The 23566-nt window shown below is 43.0% G+C and overlaps 1 protein-coding gene across 2 annotated transcripts in view; it reads right to left on the bottom strand.

The window, feature by feature from the left end:
• Positions 1-23566, bottom strand: part of APBA1 (amyloid beta precursor protein binding family A member 1) — a 239915-nt gene that overhangs the window by 36808 nt on the left and 179541 nt on the right. For both annotated transcript variants that reach the window (XM_033924764.1, XM_033924772.1), the window contains 2 exons: positions 13913-13952; positions 9219-9364 (listed from right to left, as the gene is read on the bottom strand). In XM_033924764.1, coding sequence (XP_033780655.1) covers positions 9219-9364; positions 13913-13952 — 186 coding nt within the window. The remainder of the gene's footprint in view (positions 1-9218; positions 9365-13912; positions 13953-23566) is intronic.

Below are 23566 nucleotides of genomic sequence, written 5' to 3'. Positions count from 1 at the left end.
ATTAAAAAGCAATTTAAAAAAAATTAATTAGTGCTCTCCTGGGATCCCCGGTGGGATTAATGTGGCGTTGGATTAGATTTCTTCTTGTTCATTGTCTTCGGTCCTAGGGGAGGAATGTTGTGTTGGGGGGAGGAGGGTGGGTGGGATGTAAGGTAGGGCAATAATGTTAAACTGATTGATGACTATGGGAGATTTCCTTTCTCTATGCTGTTGAACATTGTTACATACTTCATGGTATGCCATGTTGATTACGGTTGTGTTGGTTGTCATCAATAAAACTGTTTAAACATAAAAGATTAATTAGCAGGTTGGATTATTTAAACCTCATGTCCAAGTTGACTGCCAACAGGCTTCACTCATTGGGAGCCTCTCATAAGGTGTGGGACAAGATACCTGGACTGGAGAGATGGTTAGAGCTGAGAGGACTATGGGAGCAGGTTGCCCGAGATTTCTGTGCTGTTAACAACATTTGTTTTGTAGTTGGGGGATATCTGGAAATGTAGTTTGCGACACCAGGAAATATTTCTTCACCAAGAAAGTGGTTGATCCTTGGAACGAGTTCCCGGTGTAGGTGATCGAGGCAAACAGCGTGCAAGAATTTAAGAGCAAACGAGATGCCCATGTGGGATCCCTTAGAGGGTTAAGCCAAGGGAACCTGTCACCGGGAGTGGGATCCCTAGGATAGTAGACTTGGGGGTGGATCAGTAGAGTGGGCAGACCTGATGGGCTATGGCCCTTATCTGCTGTCATCTTCTATGTTTCTATGCTTTGGGATCTAGTGGGAAGGGGGAAAAGGGTTGTTTTTGGAAACAGTTCACAACTGTTTATTGATTCTATATGGACATTATTGTTTCTTATGTTATGGTCTTTCTGATGTCTTAAGTAACCTCCCCTTTTACAAAACCGGCTGCAGCGGTAACAGTGTCAATACTCATAGAGTTCCTATGAGCATCAGAGCTGTTACCACCACGGCCAGTGCTAAAAACTGCACTACGGTTTTGCAAAAGAGGGAGGAAGGGGTAAGTGTTCGGAAATATATTTTTTAAGATGCTCATTTCCTTATTCAAGGAGCATGCTTAGTGCCTTGCATTTTTGTTAAGATGGTGTTTTGGTTTTCTTTTTTTCAGGAATCTGTTTGCCCTGACACAGTATTTGAAACATAGCTATGTCGGCAAATGGCTCTCACATGCTGAAAAAGATAAGTTTTGCTAGTTTTGACTATTTCAGTTTAAAGCACAAGAATTATTATAACTAATTTTGATAAACAAAATGTACATGACTAAGATGAACTCACAATGCTTTCTGGACATATGAGGAAGTGATATTTGACCAGGTTTGTCCGTATGAACTTTTACTGGCAATGGTCACATCAGAGAAGTCCTTAAAAAGAGCATTTAAGGTTGGTATAGTGGGATATACTTGTGTGTGGCTATAGTTAAGAGTGATCCTACTCTCATTTGCAATGAACTAGAAGCCATGTTAAGCCCCAAGGTTTCTGGAGATTTCACCAATCAGGGAACCTTTTCTGAATGGCCTGTTTCAACTGGAATCATTTAAAAGCTTGAGACTTTGAGATGCCGAATGATTGTTGCAGTTATAATAAATTTAGCATTTTCCCATTTGAGATCACATCATTTAAAGAACGTATACCTGCCTGCAGCCAATGTTTCCAGAGGATCTTAGACTCCCCAATTTAAATCTTGGAGTTCAACCATAAGGATTGACATGTGGATTGTTGTATTGGAATAGATGTTAAATTATTAATGCATTTTAATGTGCTCCAGGTGGAAAAAAGAATACTATTGTCCTTATATATTCTGGGCAGCTTGATACTCAAAATGTGGCTCAAACATAATGGGGACATAAGATGACTCTCTAAGATCAGCCAATCCGGCAGATTCTCCATGAGTTCAGGAAGGATCTAATACATACCCTGACCCAAAATGAAGGCTTGATGATATCTATAAAGATTTTGAAAATTTACCCCCCTGCCGATTGTGATTTTTGTAAAGATACTAAAGCTATTCTAGCAGTTTTATCCAGCCAAATAAATTTTGTAAGGATCCCATCGGAGTCTCTGGGGAAAGTCTTTCCTATTTTCACCTAAATGGTGGAAAAAAAATCTAAGGTCCGGGTTTTCCTGGAGGAACTTAGCACACCAGCTGGACCGATGGATGCCTTTGTCAAGCGCAGAACCTGAATGCAGGAACTGGAGGGATCCTCGGCTGGGAGAGACATGCAGGATGAGGCGTGTGATTTCTCCTTTGAAGGCGCCACCTTATCTCCGGAGGAGCGGAGTCCTTCGATTCGACCAGTGGTGACGGAGAGAAGTTGGAAGTGGAACCGGCCCGGGACGTTCTCTCTCCCACCTTACAGAGTGCGGAGAACGACTCTGGATGGGGGTTAGAGGAGCCTCATTTGCAGCCATCTGTGCAATTGGAGAGTGGGAAGGAACAACTCCCCGAAGTTTTCCTAGCACCAAAATTGACTTCTGCTGTGGCCACAGTTACTTTCACACATACAGTGGGTTCTAGATGCGAGGTTGTACCCATGCAAAGGCCTAACGTTGTCAATATGGAAACAATATGAGAAGCAATATCCTCTTTGCAACTCTCTCTGGGAACTCAAATGCAGCACCTTTCTGCATGTTATACGACGGTTTTGTCTGAGAACTTGGATTTAAAGAATAAAGTATCATATCTGGAAAACAAGGCTGATGGACATTAGACCAGATTAAAAGTGGTTGAGGCTTAGACCCTAACCTGGGTTAAGGATAGTGGAAATCTTCATTTCAAATTAGAAATGTTGGAGAATGTTACCAGGAGATGTAATCTTAGGATTATAAATTTCCCAAAATTATTTCCTTTCTCAGCATATATGTTTAAAAAAATACCTAGCTGAAATTTTGAAGGTGCCTGAATCTTCTTACCCATCTCTCTCAAAAATCTACTATTTACCTAGGACAGGGGTGTCCAATGTCGGTCCTCGAGGGCCGCAATCCAGTCGGGTTTTCAGGATTTCCCCAATGAATATGCATGAGATCTGTGTGCATGCACTGCTTTCAATGCATATTCATTGGGGAAATCCTGAAAACCCGACTGGATTGCGGCCCTCGAGGACCGACATTGGACACCCCTGACCTAGGAGAATTAAATCTCAAATTCCAAACCAGCAGAATTTATCTGCTGATAGCTTGAATGTATCTAATCTTTTAGAGAGGTCGGATAGTGAAGCACAGGTTACTGCTATGCTGCTGGTACAATGTGCTATAGATTCAGATAGGGAATGGATGCTTAAACTTTTTTTCAAATATAAAGATGTTCCCTTTATGTCAAATGTTGTGAGAATGTATCCGGACGTATCATGTTGCACCCAGAAGAGAAGAAAACTATTTCTAATATTGAGACCGTAGGCAGTGCAGTTAGGAGCAACTTTTGCACTGAGATACCTCTGTTAATGTGTTATTTATTTATTCAATTTTCTATACCGTTCTCCCAAGGGAGCTCAGAACGGTTTTATATTAATTTATTCAGGTACTCAAACATTTTTCCCTGTCTGTCCCAGCGGCCTCACAATCTACCTAATGTACCTGGGGCAATGGAGGGGATTAAGTGACTTGCCCAGGGTCACAAGGAGCAGTGTGGGTTTGAACCCACAACCCCAGGGGGCTGAGGCTGTAGCTTTAGCCACTGCACCACACACTCCCCTATTTTTCAAGGGAATAGGTATGCTTTTTACGAGCCACAACAGTTGTCAAAATTAATTTCTGCCAAAGGGAAAATTGTATCTATTATGTGAGGTTTGTTACTTCCAAATATTAGCTCAGTAAGGATATGTTCAGGGGACATCCAGCCACATCTTTATTTTTCCTTTATATTAGCTAATGATTTCAGTCAAATAGCAGCTTCGCCTCCATTATTGTGGACTAACAATACAAGCCGGTATACCTATATTTATTGTTAAAGAGTGAAGGCACTGCTATGTTTGCTATGATTTGCTGGTATTGTATTTTTTCTTTTGTGACTGATAAGTTTGTCAAAAGTTAAATTGATAAAGAATTTTTTTTAAAAAAGTGATCCTACTCTAAGTTTTCTGACCTTCAACTGGCACCCTATAAGGTGGAGCATAAGTGCTTTAGCATGTAACTGCAAGAGCCCAAACACGTAGGTGGAGCATGTCTTAAAAGAGGGGTCTTCAAATCCAGTCTTCGAGATCCACAACCCAGCCTGGTTTTCAGGATTTCCACAATGAATCTAATCTAATACCACATCATCCTTATGAAATAGGGCTTGATGTGGTTTACATTAAGACTTAAATATGATATATTATTACATAAATATTTATATGATTATACTATATTGAAATCTAAACCAAAATAAAAGAAAACAGGAAAGTTTTCAATCTTTTTTTAAAAAATCAGATAGGTAGTGCATGATCTCAAGCTGATAGGTAGTTCATTCCATAAAGTGGAGAAAAGAAAAAGAAACTTGACTCCTTGACTGAACACCTTTAAAAGATGGAAAAGAAAGATTATAAGGAGAAGAAGATATAAGGCAGCTTTGTCGGGACAGTCCTAATGTCAAAGGTACATCTAAATCACCTAATTGTCCATAGAGTATTTTTAAAAATAGGCAGACACATTTGAACTTCACTCTTGACTGGAAAGGGGGGGACAGGAGCAAGGGAGATGTTGGGGGGATACAGGGGCGAGGGAGACATTGGCTGGGGACTGAGACAGGGGCGAGGGAGACGTAGGTTGGGGACTAGGACGGGGCGAGGGAGATGTTGGCTGGGGGAGTGGAGCAGGGGTGAGGGAGAAGTTGGCTGGGGGATTGGAGCAGGGGTGAGGGAGAAGTTAGCTGGGGGAGTGGGGCAGGGATGAGGAAGAAGTTGGCTGAACGAGTGGGGCAGGAGTGAGGGAGAAATTGGCTGGGGAGTGGGGCAGGGGTGAGGGAGAAGTTGGCTGGGCGAATGGGGCAGGAGTGAGGGAGAAGTTGGCTGGGGGAGTGAGGCAGGGGTGAGGGAGAAGTTGGCTGGGCGAGTGAGGCAGGAGTGAGGGAGAAGTTGGCTGGGGGAGTGGGGCAGGGGTGAGGGAGAAGTTGGCTGGGGGAGTGGGGCAGGGGTGAGGGAGAAGTTGGCTGGGCGAGTGGGGCAGGAGTGAGGGAGAAGTTGGCTGGGGGAGTGAGGCAGGGGTGAGGGAGAAGTTGGCTGGGCGAGTGAGGCAGGAGTGAGGGAGAAGTTGGCTGGGGGAGTGGGGCAGGGGTGAGGGAGAAGTTGGCTGGGGGAGTGGGGCAGGGGTGAGGGAGATGTTGTCTGTGGGGGTGGTACATTCTCTTTGCTTTTTCTACTACCATAATTGGATTGTACTGAATTTCTACACTGTGAACCAAAACTAAAACTAAAACCCAGACCCCTGCTATGATCAGCATAATTTCTACAAAACTGGTCAAATATCAATCATTTTTGGTAAAGAGAAACCTAATTGTATACTGAATAGCACTTTACAATATTTTTAATCTTGGGGGCAGTAAATGGTTTCCATGGGACCAGTTCTTTGACAGCTTAAATATTTTTTGCCATTTGAATGGTCCTTGGTCTCCTGCTACCAGCCTTTTGATCAATTGAACCTGACTGTCTAAAAGGTTTCAAAAAGTTGTCCAAAGTGCATTTCTTCCAATCTTTGGTTGGAAATTCCCCAAACTTGTTGATATTTGACCTGTTTTGTAGAAGGCCGACCATAACAGGTATCGGGGGGGGGGGGGGTTTGAGGGGGTTGGTTTTTTTGGTTTACAATGTAGCCTGGCCTTCAGTTGTATAAATGCCGTCTCCATCTCCTGAGATGCAGAGAAGTTTTACATTGTTCAATTTGATACCTTCTGCTAGAAGAAAGTCACTAACCCCCCTCCCCCCTTTTACTAAACCATGGTAGAGGTTTCTACCATAGCCCGGAGTGCTAAATGCTCCAACGTAACTCCGTTGCTCATAATTCCTATGAGTGTCAGAGCAGCGTCAGAGCATTTAGCGCTCCAGGCCATGGTAGAAACGTCTACCGTGGCTTAGTAAAAGGGGGCCTAAGCAAAAAAAATTTGAAGGCTCTTTGTTTTCTTAACCTGGGGTTCTTGGATGGGTTTCAGGGGGGTCTGTGAGGGTCAGATAAAAATTAACATTTATATTCACTATACAGCCAGTATTGTTGATCTTTCTCGGAGATAATGAGAGAGTAGATGTAGTAATAGTAATGGTAGTAGAAAACGTAGTACAATACTCCCCAGAAATTTATGGGGGTTACGTTCTCGGACTGACTATGAACATTGAAAAACCGCCAATATTGGTGAGTACTGTAATCAGTGAAGGAGCATGCGGGAGCTGGAACAGAACAGCAGCAGGTGAGAAGGGGGTGCGTAAACACAGACTCAACGGCTCCCTCGGTCCTAGCTTGCCACACAAATTCTTCTCTGACCCGAATGCGCCCCCACGGTATCTGGAGCGGAATAGTCGGACAATGTGCTGTAACTTCAGACATCTGAAGTGAGGGAAAAACCGCGAATTAGTGAGTCTGTGAATTCGGAACTGCGAATTCACGAGGGTATACTGTAGTAGTAGATCTGTTTTAATTTGCACATGAGGATTGTATTTCATAATTATAATGAGAGGCCATTATTTTTTGGCATAAAAATAGGAGTGGGTTTTTTTTTAGACTGCTTACTTTAAAGTTTAATAATACTTTGTGTATGTCATGTATGTATGAGGCAATCAAATCTTGATAAATAAAGTACATTATATTCATTACATGCAAAGTTGCGTTTATGTGAATATTTCTGGGGAAGGGAGTCCATTGCTTTCATCAGATTCTTAAAGGGGTCCATGACTCAAAAAAGGTTAAGAATCACTAGTTTAAATGTTGTCAAATAAACTTGCATAATTTGCAAATTATGTGTGCAGAATTTGGAATTTTTTGTGTCAATACTATATCCAAAATATTGGTGGGAGTGGGTAATAAATAGTAGCTATTCAATATAAATGCTCCACTCTTTTAATTAGAGAGCCCACTCTCAACGGAAGAAAAAGCCTTAGGTAATTTTTACGTAGGGCGTAATCGCTCAAACCTCCTCCTCCAACATCATCGGCAAAAAAAACTTCCAGTTAGAAGCAACAGCTAATTCAGTCCTGCATGTAGAGTAGAATGTGGTATTGTGCACATTCTCTCCGGAAGTTTTTTGCCGATGATGTTGGAGGAGGAGGTTTGAGCGATTACGCCCTACCTAAAAATTACCTGAGGCTTTTTCTTCCGTTGAGAGTGGAATTTTTTTGCGCAGAATTCTGTCAGGAGTAACTTATTTCACCCTTTGTTCAAAACTAGCCTTGCTCCTCCTCCCAGCCCTCTATATCGTCTCAATCCCTCCAAGTCTTTTTTCTGGTTCAACAGTTTCCATCTGTTCCTTTTGGTATCTACTCAATGTACACTGGCCTCTACTGGGTTATTGTGTCATAAAGCTTCATTCACAACTGCCTGAGATTCTTAGCTTATATTATAACCCAACCATTTCATCACATTCTACTGATAGTCCTGCCCTGAGTCTAGCCAATACAGGTCACCACAATGTGATTGCTGAGACTTGCTCCATACTATGGGGATGTAAACAGTACCTCTATAATATCCTTAGCCTCAGCTGGCACCATGAAGTAAGTAGCTGGTCCCAGAACTTAAGTGCCGACACCTCCCAGAATTTTCCCATGCTGTCTATCCCCTTTGAACTAATATACCACTACAGCATGCCCTTTCCCTCTCCATCTTTGAAGTCCTGCCTAAAGATACACTTCCTCAAGAGAGGGGGGAGGCTCCAGGAATTTCAACCAACCTCATTCCTAATCCATTGCTTCAACTACCCCATTCTTTTTAATATTTTTGTAAGTAATATTCCTGAAGGGCTTTCAGGAAAGATTTGCCTCTATGCGGATGATACCAAAATCTGCAAGAGTAGATACCCCTGATGGTGTGAATAACATGAGGAAGGAAATAGCAAAGCTTGAAGAATGGTCTGAAATTTGGCAATTAAGATTCAATGCTAAGAAATGCAAGGTCATGCATTTAGGCTGTAAAAACCCAAGGGAACGGTACAGCTTAGGAGGTGAAGAACTTTTGTGCATGAAAGAGGAACAGGACTTGGGAGTGATAGTATGTGACGATCTTACAGTGACCAAACAGATTGAAAAGGTGACGGTGAAAGCTAGAATGATGCCAGGGTGCATAAGCGGTATAGATGTTCTTCTATAAGACTCTGGTGAGATCTCATTTAGAATTTCATGTACAATTCTGGAGACTGCACCTTCCAAAAGACATAAACAGGATGGAGTTGGTCCAAAGGAAGGTTACTAAAATGGTCAGTGGTTTTCAAAAGGCATATGGGGACAGATCACAAATGTAAACTTTGGAGGAAAGGTGGGAGAGGGGAGATATTAAAAAGACATTTAAATACCTACATGACATAAATGCACATGAGGCGAGTCTCTTTCATTTGAAAGGAAGCTCCAGAATGAGAGGACATAGGATGAAATTAAGAAGTGATAAGCTCAGAAGCAGTCTAAGGAAATACTTTTTTACAGGAAGGGTGGTATATGTGTGGAATAGTCTCCCGATAGAGGTGGTGAAGACAAAGACTGTGTGAATTCAAGAAAGCATGGTACAGGCACGTGGGATCTCTTAGGGAGAGGAGGAGATAGTGGATGTTGAAGACAGACAGACTGGATGGGCCATTTGACCTTTATCTGCCATTGTTTCTCTGTTTCTCAAATCTTCCCATTTAAGACCACAGGCTCTTTAGGCCAAGGGCCACCCTTACCTACTGTACCTTTGTGACTCGGGCACATCACTAATCGTATCATTCTGTTGTTCATCTCTGTGCAACATAAAATTTAAAAAAAATGTAAATCTTGCTCTTCTCAATTGTACAAGAAAGTGGACCACTTCCAACACACAATTACTTAAGTGGTGTCTTCAACTCATAAACCACAGTAAAGTATAGAAATATTTTCATGGCTGTGAAACCCTAAACAGATGTACATCTTTGGATTCTTATGCATGGTCATTAGGCAGGAACACAATTCTTAGTCAGCAACGTGCCAGCTCAGGATCTTGGGCCCTTCTCAAGCCTGCCTACTCAATCATTCTCCACCTGAACTTGTAGAACACAAATCAAAATCCCACAATGCCAACTGACCTTGATCCTGCTCACTGCCTCCTGTGCCTGCATCATCCGTACATTCTTAGAGGGAGTTTTGTCCGACAGAAGCTGGGTAGAGCCAAGGTAATTGGCAGCAAAAATGATTCCATCAATTAAGTCTTCTGGGTCACAAGGTCCAGGAACTAGGAAACAGAGTCAAAGTTACTAGGCAGGTCATGTTATCAGTGAAAGAGAACACTGGGTGACCCACAGCTGAGGTGACTGAAGGTGTTAACACCAAGCAGACTGTGTCATATGCTTTAAGGTCTAGGTCAGTAACAACAAGACTCGCACAATAAAGGCAATTACATTACTGGGCATTCACATTTACATGCCACTTGCATGCATAAATGTACAGAATTACCAGCACTTTTGCAGGTAAGGGGGCACTTACATGCATAAGTGTTAGCAATGAATTAAGCACTATTCTGTCATGGCATGTGAAAAGAGCACAGTGTGTAAATGCAAATGGGCATGCGCTTGCATGTGACATTGGCGTGTCTCCCACTTGGTGGCATGTCAAATGAGTGCAGGACAAAAGCACTCTGACAAAGCCGCACCGACAATTGTGCGCAGGGACAACTGAGCGAAGGATAAAATCACTCAAGACAAGGGCGCGCAGGACCAGACCTTGCAGTGATGGATTCTGTTTTTGTCTAGAACCGGACCAGACAATTGCGGTGGGGGATACTTTTTTGTCTTTTTGAGGGTTACAAAGTAACTCTCTTTTTTGAGACTCGCTATCTAGTGTTAGGGTAAGGTTTATATCATGATTATGGAAACCCTAATCATGATATTAACCTTACCCAAACACAAAGTCCAAAGGCCCTGATTTGCTCACACTCCTCAGGCCCCGTCCCTTGGGAAGGACTTGAGGCGCCTCAAGCCAAGTGGCTCCCAAGGGATGGGGCCTGAGGAGTCTGACGTCCGCAAGCCTGCGCTCATTTGTCAATGTAAAGGACGGGGCCTGAATTCTCCTGTGCACACTTGTATCCATGCACAATTGTTGGTGTGGCTTTGTCGAATTTTAATTCTAAATTTTAATTAAAACCAAATAGTATCAATAATTGTTCAATAAGATCCCAATTATCAGCGCTAATTAGTTCATTGTTCAATTAAATTCTGCATGCAAATTGGGAGCGCTTGTAATTTTTTTTAGCACTTCTTATAAAATTCAAGGGATAACTTACAGAATACTACCCTTGCCACTTTTAAGGTGCCCACAGTTATACCAGGTATATGGCTGCTGTAGCTGCGGGTGCCTAGATTTTAGACATGTCAATGCTGGTTATATTAGTATTGCATAACTGTTATAGAATACTAATATAACCAGCACTGACATGTCTAAATTAACTTGAAACTTAACAGATTCTGCAACAGATGCCATCATAGAATGGCTCTCGCCACCTAGCATCAAGCACCAAGGGGTCAGAAGTAGATCGCCAGCCCCACTTGGCTCCATCTCTCCAGCAGCTTGCCCCGTCGCTAGGAGAGAGCTCGTGCCGGCAGGTTGTCTGCCGAGAGTTTGCCGCCGCTGTTGATCCTTTGCCTGTCTTTTTTCCCTGCCTAAGGGAATCTTGCTTGTGGCTGAATTGGGGGTGTATTAGTATTCTATAACTGTTACAGAATACTAATATAACCGGCATTGACATGTCTAAACTAATTTGAAACTTAACAGATTCTGCAACAGAAGCCATCATAGAATGGCTCTCGCCACCTAGCATCAAGCACCTAAAAGGAGGCACTTAGAATTGTCCTTATTATAAGGCTCCATATACCAACATATCCATGATTCTGTATATTCATGTTTAATACACTCCATTAAAGCTTTTATTTTCAAAGCTTATGAATGAGAGGATAAGTTTCCACAATAGTATCAATAGGATGTTTTCTCTCTTTTTTATCCTCCTCTATAATTTGACGGCGTTCCTTTCTATTCTCATTGATTTGTTTGTACATCACTTTGACACGGTAAAACAGGGGGAAAAGACATATTTTAGATAGTGATAGGAGGAAGTGCGAAAGTGGCGCTGTGAGACTCAGAAATGAAGGGGAGGGATATGTAGAAGCTGATACGGTTGAATAGCTTAACAAATATTTCTGTTTTGTGTGCATAGCTGAAGCCCTGGGAGCAGAACACAGAAGACAAATGCAAATAGGGATGGAGGTGTTGTAGACTCTGATCAATTTTCAGAGGACTGTGTTCGTGGACAAAGCGATGGGGCCAGATGGGGTACATCTGAGGGTACTGAAGGAACTTAGGGAAGTTCTGGCAGCTCCGCTGGCTGACCTTTTCAATGCTTCTCTGCTGTAGAGTCAGGAGTGGTACCGGAGGACTGGAAAAGGGCAGATTTGGTCCCTCTCTCACAAAAAGTGGAAGTAAGGAAGAGGTAGGGAACTACACGCTAGTTAAGTCTGACCTCTGTGTTAAGTAAATTAATGGAAACACTTTTAAAACAGAGAATAGTGAAGTTTATGGAATCAAATGGATTCCAGAACTCGAGGCAACATGGATTTACTAGAGGCGGGTCTTGTCAGACAAATCTGATCAATTTCTTTGACTGGGTGACCAGAGAATTAGATAGAGGGAAAGCACCAGATGTGGTGTATTTAGATTTTAGCAAACCCTATGACAGTGTTCCTCACAAGCATCTAATAAATAAAGGCTAGAAGGACACGGGTGCACAGGGAGAGGAATGACCAGTACGAAAAAGAACATACTGATGGCTCTGGTGAGACCTCATTTAGAATATTGTGTAGAATTCTGGATACTGCACCTTCAAAAAGAAATAAACAGGATGGCTTCAGTCCAGAGGAAGGCTACTAAAATGGTCAGTGGTCTTCATCATAAGACGTATGGTGACAAACTTAAAGAACTCAATATGTATACTTTGAAAGAAAGGCGGGAGAGGGGAGATATGATAAGAGATGTTTAAATACCTACATGACTTAAATGCGCATGAGGAGAGTCTCTTTCAACTGAAAGGAAACTCTGGAATGAGAGGGCAGTTTGATTTCCTGGTAGACGGTGCGCTTCCTGCTTGTCAGCTGATCCCGGCTTGTGCTGAACCCTGGGTCCCTGCTCGAGTCATGCTTAGTTTACTGGTGAAGTTGTGATGTTGGTGAGCCTTGCAAACACAGCTCCTGAAGATGTCAGATGGCGAAACACATTCTTGTGTTGAGCTGAATGCTTTATGATTTGAAGAACAAGACCATCATGAGGACAGAGAGGCCTACCGGTTGTGTTTAAGAAACTGTGATTCTCATGTGCAACTCTCAGTTTGAAGCCTCTCTGACTAGATGATCATGGACTAATGAACTCATGAACTAACCAAGATCCAGTTTTGCATAAAAGTAATCACAATGACTGTAGTATGCGTGTGAAAGTTGGGAAGTGAGTGTGAGTGATGGGATTAGGTTTACTGACTAAATTATTCTGATATTTATTAATAAATTAAGTATTGGTAAGTACTGTCATGAACTGTGGGAGATAAGATTAAAATTGAATTTATTCAGATAATATTTGTTTGTATTAAATATTTAATAGCTGGTTTTAAGAATTTGAGTTAATGAATATGCACGAGATCTATTTGCAAGCACTGCTTTCATTGTATGCTAATAGATCTCATGCATATTCATTGGGGAAATCCTGAAAACCCGGCTGGATTGCAGCCCTCGAAGATCGACTTTGACATCTGTGCAGCAGAGTATCAAATCAGAACTGCAAAGAGCAAGAAATATTATTTAAAAAAACAGAGACTTCTCTTATGTGTTGCTCACAATATCTCCTTCAAGTATACTACAGTTGTAAAGGACAATATTGTTAACTCTGACCAGATAAGGGAGTGAAAGGGATGTTTCTAGTAAAGTATAACTAGTAAAACGTGGGCTGGTGAGAGAATATCATATCTTTGTTCCTTGAAGGATGTCTGACGGTAGTGTTGTCAATAGGCATCTTCCATGAGGCTGGTGAAATGGACAGTGTTCTTCAACCTTTTTATACCTATGGACCTGCAGAAATAAAATAATTATTTTGTGGACCGGCATCGGTCCGCAGACCAGTGGCTGAAGAACACTGGGCTAAGTCGTGGGCCAGACCCTGCTCATCTCTACCCAATCTTCACCCCAGACCCTGCCGCCATAGTCCTAATTGTAACACTATTTTTTCCATTCATATATACACACATTTTTTCCATTCATATATACACATCGATCGCACCGCGGACCAGCAGTTGAAGAACACAGTTTTGGGCCTGATGCACATGCCAGCCCTGTGGACCGGCAGGAAATTTCTATGGACCGGCACCGGTCCATGGACCGGTGGTTGAAGAACACTGCTGTACAAGATGACGACTGTAGAAACACTGAAGGATTGTAAAGGATTCAAAGAGGAATAAAAAGCAAGACAACTGTTCCTACTTTGGGTAGGGGGGACTAGGAATTCTTTCTGTAAGGATGTCATTCATCTTTCAAACAACAGAAATGCACGTATATTAAATACCTTTACCATTTTCTCAAGGTAGAAGTATAAGAGAGACACACAGTTTAGCATGCTCACCGTATGCTCATGCATTAACGTCTAATGAGACGTTTTGCAATCAGAATTACAGCATCACATCTGTATTTATTACACATCTTTGATATTATTGTATTTAAAGCAACAGTGTCCCAATTATAAATTTAAATCTTACCTTCAACATATGTAGGGAACGAAGCCAAGCTTTTCCTTGACTGTAATTAAGACAAACAGTGTTTCAAACCAAACAAAGCATGCTGAAAAAGCAATAAACGCATGCAAAAAAAATCACACAGTGAGTTAGACAGGAGCTGCCTTTTATTCAGGAGAGTATGCAACTCAACAGAAAAAGAGGAGTCTTCCATTGCTCAGCACAGCGAGAAGCAAAATAAAAGAAAAGCAAAGGGATTTTATTGAATGTTCCTATGGGAAGTCCCAACTAGGATCCTGGTTTCAGCAGAACATGGCCTTCCTCAGGGGACATACCAAAATGATAACAGCATATTACAGTGGTATCTCTATTTCAGGTAGTCAGTGAGAGTTCCTTGACATGTTTCTTTAGAAATTTGGCTGTCAGTATGTTCCTAAAGGTCTTTTTCAAGACAACCTGAAATAGAGGTACCACTGTAATATCCTATTATCAGTTTGGTATGTCCCTTGAGGAAGGCAGGGTTCTGCCGAAACCAGAATCCTAGTTGGGACCTCCCATAAGAACTTTCAATAAAATCCCTTGTGTTGTATTGTGACATCGGCTTTGCCTTTCTTTTGTTTTAATTCAGGAGAGACTGAGTGCACCCACCCATCAGTCATCTACATAGGTTATCAGCATAATGAAGTAGAGCCTGGTCTGATAGCACCTCTCTGTGATTAGGGAGACCCACATTAAATATTTAGGTTGCTATTACCAGGATCTAGTTTGGAAGGCTTGGGAGACTGCTCTCAGTGGTAAGAATCGCACCCAACAGCAGCAAAAGATCCAGGCACGAGGTACCAAATTTGGAGAGACACAACATGTGCTTTTTCAAAGCAGTTGAGATTTTGGGTAACACATACAAAAATCCTTAAATATTGAAGCACTAGCAGTTTTATTAAGTATCATAAGTGGATTAATCTACTATAGCGTTAATATATGCTGCAAAACTATTAATGCCACACTGTTAACTATATCTTCTGGCCTCATATCTATAACGCATGTCTGTTAAGGTTATTTCACCAAAAGTGACTGTAATACATGCAAAATACATTTTCAAATTGAAATGATTATAAGTTCTCTAAAAAGAGTTATTAAATGGCAAATTCCCAGAGTGTTCTTGGTAATGTTTTCATGTACGACACGCAGTGTCTGATTATGGCATGAATAAGTGTCAAAACTCAATCCTATGGCAGGGTCCAAGCATCTAAAGGAGAGAAGGTGAGTTAAGAACATGAAGGGTCATTCTATAAACTTTATGTGCATTAATGCCAAGAAAATTGTCGGTTATGTATGTCAGTGTCTTAGGTGTGATTCTTTAGCTCACACATAGGTGCATCATGTGTAAGGGGTGGAAATCCGAGTGCATCATTTACAGGCCAAAGGCAGGGCGCCATGTAACAGTAATCCAAGGCACAAGGTTACAACTTTCTACCAATGTGCCTGTTTGGGGTGTTCGTTGTGATTCTAATCTAAGTTTTAATCCTCAAATTAATCATGTCGTAAAGCTGAGTTACTATCAGCTGAACTAAGATCAGTTCTGGAAGTAGCAAATCTTACAAAGCTGATACTTGCTTTTATAACATGCTGGTTGGATTACTGTAACACCCTTTTTCTCGGCTCAAGTAAAGCCAATGTACATCGTCTGCAGCTGGTTCAAATACCGACTTTTGACAGGAAATTCAAGAATATATCACATTCTTCCAGTGCTGTATAAACTGCACTGCTTGCCTCTGGACCAATGTATCAAGTTCAAATTGCTGTGTATGGTGTTCGAAGCTTGGTATGTAAAATCTCCAAAGTATTTGTCAAATAAGTTATTCATCAGATATTGTCCTCTCAGAAGGAGTTGTTCTCATTGCCCTGCCTCGGTCAGGCCAAACTAGCTTTGATGAGAAGTCGAGCATTTTCGTATGTCGGCCCTGCCTTGTAGAATTCTTTGTTTGACAAATTCACATGTCCTTTCTAACTTTTAGAAAGTTATCGAAGACAGTATTGTTTCAGCAATATTATGGTACTATAGATCTTGAGTAAGGCAGCATGGACCACTAAAAGGGGCTTTGATTTGATGACTTATTTTGTAATTTGTTACTGCTGTTAATATATTGATGTAAATGTAATATGATGTACGTGGCAGTACTTTGTGTATGTACTGTATGCTTTTTGCTTTTTCTTGTACACCGCGTAATACTCATGTCAACAGCGGTAATCAAGAATCATAAATCCAATCTAATTCAATTCAGTAACTTACTTGTGTAACTGATGGTGCGTAAATGTTAGGCGCCCCAATGGCAGGTTACACTAGTGTTCTATAAAGGCATCTTGGCAACAAGATTCTATTATAGAATTGGTACTCAGCATGTGCCATTGGGGGGACCTAACACAAGGCTCCCAATTATAGAATTTACCACTAGGGGGATTAATTCATCCATTCAGAGGCCCAAAAGAAGGCTGCCATGCTGTGATGAAGAGATATTCACGAGAGCAAGCTGAATATTTTAAATTCTGTTCTGACTAGAAAATTAGTCTCAGAAGACATAGAGGATATCAAAGAGCAACAAATGAGATCTTAGCAGGCAAACCCTGTGGAATTCATTATCAGCCTCTTTATAACATGAGGCTCAGTGGCGTGGTAAGGGTGAGCGGTGCCCGGGGCGGTTTCCTCTTCCCCGCCCCCCTGCCATGCGTGCACACCCCCTTACCTTGCCTTTTTAACTTCTCTGGTGCGAGCAGCATGCCCACATCAGTCTTGGCTCGCCCTTTGACATCACTTCCTAGGTGCAGGTCCCGGAAGTGAAATCAGAGAGCGCGCTGATGCCAAGCGGGCAGCAACCTCGCACTGGGGAAGCAAAAAAGGTACAAGGGAAAGCAAGGAATGCGTACACATGGCAAGGAGAGAAGCAGGGGGGGCCCGAGAGGAAGAGGGTGCTACGCCCTTAGGAAGATGGCAGACCATCCTCCTCACCTTCCCCTCCCCCCTTACTATGCCACTGATGAGGCTCATTGGAATGCAAATTTACTCCCATGTCAAAATTATACATTAAAAGGACGAAAAAGCCAAAAATGCTGCTAACACTGCAATTGTAAGCCTTTCTCATTTGCATATTTTTAACTCTTTTTGGACCTAGTTCCATGGGATATTAAGGGGAAATTCAGCTTCAGGTAGCAGTGCCAAGGAATTGTACCACATATATGACCTCCATTTTATTAGATTTATAAGGGACGAGAAACATCTGAATACAAATATGTGTAAATGGTCGTCCCATAGTGAGACCTCTGAAGCAGAAGGGTGAGTGGGAAGGCCCAGGAGCTGAGATATTTCTTAAGCTCTAACTCTCAATACACAGTTCATGGCGGCACTTGCACATCCCATTCATTTTCCCGATTCACTAAACAAGCATCAGGAAAGGTGGAAGATTATAACCAAAGCTGTAGTTTCAGAGAAAAAGAACAGCTTGTGAGAATATTGATCGTCCAAGAAAGGACCACTGTGTGCAGCATTCAAATCATCCATCTATCCTCAGGCTCTATGGACTGGTAAGAAATGAGTCTCTGAAGAAAAACAGCACTCAATTAATCAGGTACAGAAAAGATTGAAAAACTCATAATGTAATTACTGGTATCTCTCCAAAGTAGTAGGCATGAAAATACGATCATGTGACCCTTCTACTTACGTCATCTCACTGGCTACCCCTTTCTCACTGTACAACATATAAACTACTACTCCTAGTATTTAAAACTACTACCTTAGGGGGGAGAGAACCAGTTGCTCTTTCCCAACAGCAAACATTCTACACTCCTTCTAGGTTACTTAGATCCAGAATCCATCATCGTTTCAGAGTCCCTACCTTTAGAGAAATAGTATATTACATTACATTACATTAGTGATTTTTATTCCGCCTTTACCTTGCGGTTCAAGGTGGATTACATAAGAATTGATTAAGATATTAAGAAGTATATATTGTTAAGAAATTAAGATATAAGAAATATTTAGGGAGTAGATTGAACATTTCCTTGTTTGCTGATGGGTAGTTGGTATTGTAGAAGGAGATTGGAGCATGTTTGGTTGAGTTATATTGGTTTTATGTATTTTTTTGAAAAGTAGAGTTTTGGGGTTTTTTTTGAAGGTTTTGTGGTCTGTGGTCGAAGTCAGCAGATTGGTGAGTTGTCGGTCCAGTTTTGCTGCTTTGGAGGCCAATAGGTTGTCATACATTTTTCTTCGTTTGACATTTTTGGTAGGTATGATGTTCCAGTTCCTCAGTGAGGGGCCAGAACATTTGAGACTGCAAACGTCTCAATTGGTTTAAGGCTGACCTGAAAATCTTCCCCTTCAATGATACCTTCAGTTGAGCCCTAGCTCCCCTTCCAACACTCAATTAGATGATATATCAATCTTCCCTCATGTACACTCCCCACCTTTTCTATTACAAACATTGCTCCTCCCCTCTCTTGTCATGTTTCTACTTTCTATTTAGCATGTAAGCCGTCCAAATGGTGTGAAGGGTGGGATGGTAAGTAAAATTAACTTGATATTCAAAGTGTTGGAAACCTTGTTTTGTTACGGAAACCTCTCCGAGTGTAGCTACAATATGTGTGACCTGGGGGCAGCATTTCTGATATGTAGTCTGATATCCTGTGTGACAGGGGTATGTTTAAACATGCAAGTTGAAGAAAACAAATAGCTGAGAGTAAAGAATGACACGGGGATGGGTTTCTGCGGCAAACTGCGGTTAGTCCGTGGGAACAGGAAAAAATATGGCCAGTTTATGGTGGGAACAAGGCCTTAGACCACCCCGCAGGAGCAGTAAATGAGCTTGTTCCCGTGGCAAAAAAACAAAAAATTGCACTACTGTTAGTGCGGCAACACCCCCTCTCCTCACGGCTCAGCATCTACTCTCCAGCTCCCCTCGTGCCTATCTTACCAGAATGAGTCAGCCGCTGCCACGCTGAAAAATCTCCAGAGGCCTGCTCTGAGGCCTTCCTTCAGCCAACAAGCCCATCCTTGATGTAACTTCCGGTTTCGTGAAACCAGAAGTTACATCAAGGAGGGACTCATTGGCTTAAGAAAGGCCTCGGGGCAGGCCTCTGGAGATTTTTCAGTGTGGCGGTGCTTTTATCTGAAGGAGCCAGCCGTGCCGATGATGAAAAATCTTCAGAGGCTTGTTCCAAGGTCTTCCCTTAGCCGATGAGCCCCTCCTTGATGTAACTTCTGGTTTCGCTGGGGTAGGGATGGGGACCGAGCTCATGGGGACAGGACAGGAATGGGGACTGAGTTTGCGGGGATGGGACAGAGACAAATTTTTTCCCCCACGTCATTCTCTAGCTGAGAGCACTTACTGATACTGCATATGCTGTGCAAGTAATATAGCATGTCTGCAGTCTAGCCTATTTAGGGTAGTCCTTGCTGGATGAGTATGAGGCCATGGGAAAAATACTGGGAAGATAATCATCTGGTTAAGATGAAAGTTCAAAATCATCTTATGTAGAAATCTTGGATAAGTGTAGCATGCCACTCTGTTAAGGGAGAACTGGATGTGAGGAGAGTAGTGGACTAAAGCAGTGGTTCCCTAATCTAGGCCTAGATTCACTAAACTCACTGATCCGATCTGTGGCCGAGTCTTCCCGGGCGACTGCTTCACTACGAGTCCTCATGCAAATGAACGCGATCAGAGGCACACCCCACAGCGACCCCACGAATCGCTACAGAGTGATCCAGACGCATGCGCAGATCATCTTCTTTGCCTGTAGATGTGGTCCACACATGAGAGGTCAAAACAAGAAAAGGGAGGGGGGGGCTTTCATGGAACAGAACACGCTTTAGCCAGAGCTATATGGAACAGAATGCACTGCAGCCAGGAACAGAACACGCTTTTAACCCGTGGGTTAAAACCATGGACTTGCACTGCAGGGAAGGGCTGCAGAGAGCAGGAGAGTCAGCAGGGACAGGGCAGCAGAGAGCAGTAGAGTCAGCAGGGACAAGGCGGCAGAGAGAACGAGAGTCGGCAGGGACAGGGCAGCAGAGAGCAGGAGAGTCGGCAGGGACAAGGCGGCAGAGAGCAGGAGAGTCGGCAGGGACAAGGCGGCAGAGAGCAGGAGAGTCGGCAGGGACAAGGCGGCAGAGAGCAGGAGAGTCGGCAGGGACAGGGCGGCAGAGAGCAGGAGAGTCAGCAGAGAGCAGGAGAGTCGGCAGGGACAGGGCGGCAGAGAGCAGGAGAGTCGGCAGAGAGCAGGAGAGTCGGCAGGGACAAGGCGACAGAGAGCAGGAGAGTCAGCAGGGACAAGGCGGCAGAGAGCAGGAGAGTCAGCAGGGACAGGGCGACAGAGAGCAGGACAGTCGGCAAGGACGTGAGCGACTGGTCTTCAGCAGCCGCTTCTTTTTGGATCGGCCAGCCCAATTGGTGTTCCTTCTGTTTAGTAAATCGCTGCCTTCCTACTTATGCATGCCATTTCCCCTCATTTGCTTGTGCAGATCGGATCGGGCAGAAGGTTAGTGAATCGGGTCAGGGTCGCAAACTGGGCGGGACACGATCGGTAAGCTTAGTGAATCTAGCCCCTAGTTCTAGAGGCACACCAGCCAGGCAGGTTTTCAGTATTTTTGTTTACAGTAGCTAACTGAACTGACTTCACTGGAACTTCTGATGCCACTAAAGAGACCTCATATAAAGTCATGCTGTGGGTATACATTATGTTGAGACTCGTGCAAGTTATTTTACTGTTAGAGGGCCACTGTTGTGGAATAAGCTTCCCATTTGAGATCACGTGCAAATGTTTCTCAGTTTGAAAGAATAGCTGAAAACGCACCACTTTTACAAGCTTTTTCTGCAATAAAGCATTGTATACAGTGTTTTTGTTTTCAATTGTGTATAGACTGTTATTACTGTTTTAATCTCTTATGTATGTTTTTATTGTTCTACACAGAATATAAATGATTAAAAATAAATTTAAGTCCTAATACTCTGAGAAGGAAGAAAACTAAGAGGGAACAGCTTCCACAACTAAAATTTCAAGGCAGAAGATAGATTATTGCCAGTTTCCTGTTGACAAGGAGAGTTTGTTACAAATTTAATTAATTTTTTTTTAAAAATTTAGTATTTAGCTCACTCCTTTTCCAGTGGTAGCTCAAGATGAGCTATATTTAGGTACAGTAGGTATTTCCGTGTCCCAGGAGGGCTTACAAGATCTCCTTTTAGAAAGCCGTGCAAATGTGATGAAGCCCATTCAATTCCCATGGGCTTTATCGCATTGCCACATTGGCATCGCTAGCATAGCTTTGTAAAAGAAGCACTAAGTTTGTGCCTGAGGCAACAGAAAGTTAAGTACAACTTGTCCAAGACTGCAGCAGCGGGATTTGAACTGGGCTTTCATGTTCTCAGTCTGCTGGGGGAGGGGTTGCTGCAAGGTGGAGAGTAAGGGGGAGATACTGAAGCCAAAAGGCAGGAGTGAGAAGGGAAGGTAGGGACAAATAGAAATGAGCTAGAAAAGGAGGCAGACAGAAATGCTGAACCTGGAGGTGAGGGTGCGGGAGGCTGGGAACTTGAGGGATAGGAAGGGAGAAATGCTGGACTTTGGGGGCCAGTTGGGAAAGGAAGTAGGTGGGGAGATGCCAGACCTGTGAGGTAAAAGCGGGTGGGAATGAAAGCAGTGGGGAAATGCTGGACCTGGAGATAGGGTTGGGAAAAGGGAGCCGTGAGGAAATGCTAGACCTCTGGAGAAACAGCTGTAGAGGAGTGTATTGATATTTCAACATTTATTGTGGACATGCTATCATTTTCAAGTTCAGCAGTGCACTTTGGTATACCTTCCTGCCTACTGCTTCTAGTATTCTTATCATGGCAGGATGTTAGTAAAAACCTTAGAGGTACAGTTTTCTTTGGGGCTGCCTCTACAACTTTAGAATGATGAAGAAGTTTTCTATAGTCATGCCTTGGAGCTGATGGCATCTTGTATTTTAAAAAACGAGAAACAAAGTGTATACTGGTACCAAAATGGTTCAGTAGCAGAAATTTTTATCAGTAATGGACTCCAAGGCCCAGATTCTGTAAACTGCGTCCCGATTGTAGGCAGCTGTAGGTGTCCTACAGCTGTCTAATCAGCCAATCAGGAAGCACGTTTTCTAAAAAAAATGCTCCCCTGGCAGGCTGCCTATATTGAAGGGAGGGAGGGGCCTTAGGCACCTGGGCCAATCAGGTCCTAGGATCCTGTGGGTTGGGCAGGGGAGGGGCGGGCCCACCTCATTTGGAAGGTGCGAGGATCCATCCAGCCAACTTGCTGGTTAGCCCGGGGGGGAGGGGGGTTGTTGGAGGGGTCCGTTTTGTTGGGGGGGGTCGTTGGGGGGGGGGTCCGGTAGGAGGCATTGGCCACCTTCCTGCTGGCGACCTTCAGGGGGGCAGGGCCTACCAGCAGGACGGATTGGGCACCCTTCTGCTACGATCGTCGGGGGGGGGTCTACCGGCAGGAAGGGTTGAGCACCTTCCCCCCGGCAATCATGGTGGGTCTTTTGGCAGGAGGTGTTGGCCACCCTCCTGCCTCGTTAATTTAAGGGGTGAGGGGGAGGGGAGACTGGCGGCCATAGCTGTGGCCGCTATAGTAATCGCAGCAGGGAGATCCCTTGCTGCGATTAAGTATAGCAGCCGCGTCTAAAGTAACCCGGTTCTGTAACCGGCGTCTGTAATATGGACGTCAGTTACAGAATCGGGTTTAGTTTGGGCGGGTGTATGCCCGATTCTATATAGGACGCCCGTCCTGGGCGTCCTATACAGAATCTGGGCCCAAATGCCTATTTAATGGCCAATTAAATTTATACTGAATGCTTCCAAAGTGCTCAGAGATTTTGAACAAATGAGACTATTGGGTTATATCCACCGTACTGATGTTTGTTTATGCTATATTTCATCCTAAATAGGAGCCTTTAGATGACGGTATATGAAAATCATAATTTGTTAAATGTTATGAGCTGAGCTGTCCTGATATTGATTCAAATAGCACTTAGTTGAACTGTTGGGGTTCTGATGCATTTTGCATAGTTATGCTGCTTCAGAGAACCCTGAATTGTCTTTAGAATCTCTCTCTCTCTCCCACAGAAAGGTCTCAAGTAGTTCAAAGTAGTAAAGGTTTCAAAAAAAAAAAACCTTGTCTTTTAAGCCTTGGAATGACTGGAGAGGGATTTTTGCCAGATCCTTAGATACAGATCTGGGGCAGAGTTTAGGCAGAGCATAGGCAGCAGGAATGGTGTTAGATATGCTGGGGCTCATGGCACAATTTTGAAAGAGGCTCCAAAGCCTGCCAATAGAGTGCGCTGTCTTCAATTCTGTCAGTACACATATAAAGTAGGCAGGTTTTATATTACTTTTCTTAGGATAGCCAAATAGTCCCATCTTATGCTTTAATCCTAGAATATTCAACTAGCAGACCTCGGCGATGCTGCTGTGTTAAACACACAGACTATCATAGTAGGAGACTTAATCTTAGAGTTATAAATTTTCCTAAGTCTATGTCTATTACCCCACTTGATATGTTTAAAAAGTATCTTATTGAGAATTTGAAATTTTCTCCTGAAGCGATTCCTCCTATAAATAAAGTATTCTATCTTCCAAGAAAAGTAGAATCTTCTTTACCGGACAAACAAAAGGATGGACTTCA

The sequence above is a fragment of the Geotrypetes seraphini genome, chromosome 1 (genome assembly GCF_902459505.1).
Source record: "Geotrypetes seraphini chromosome 1, aGeoSer1.1, whole genome shotgun sequence".
Taxonomy (NCBI): Eukaryota; Metazoa; Chordata; class Amphibia; order Gymnophiona; family Dermophiidae; genus Geotrypetes; species Geotrypetes seraphini.
Note: the sequence above shows the minus strand (reverse complement) of the source record. Positions and strands in the feature narration are given on the sequence as shown.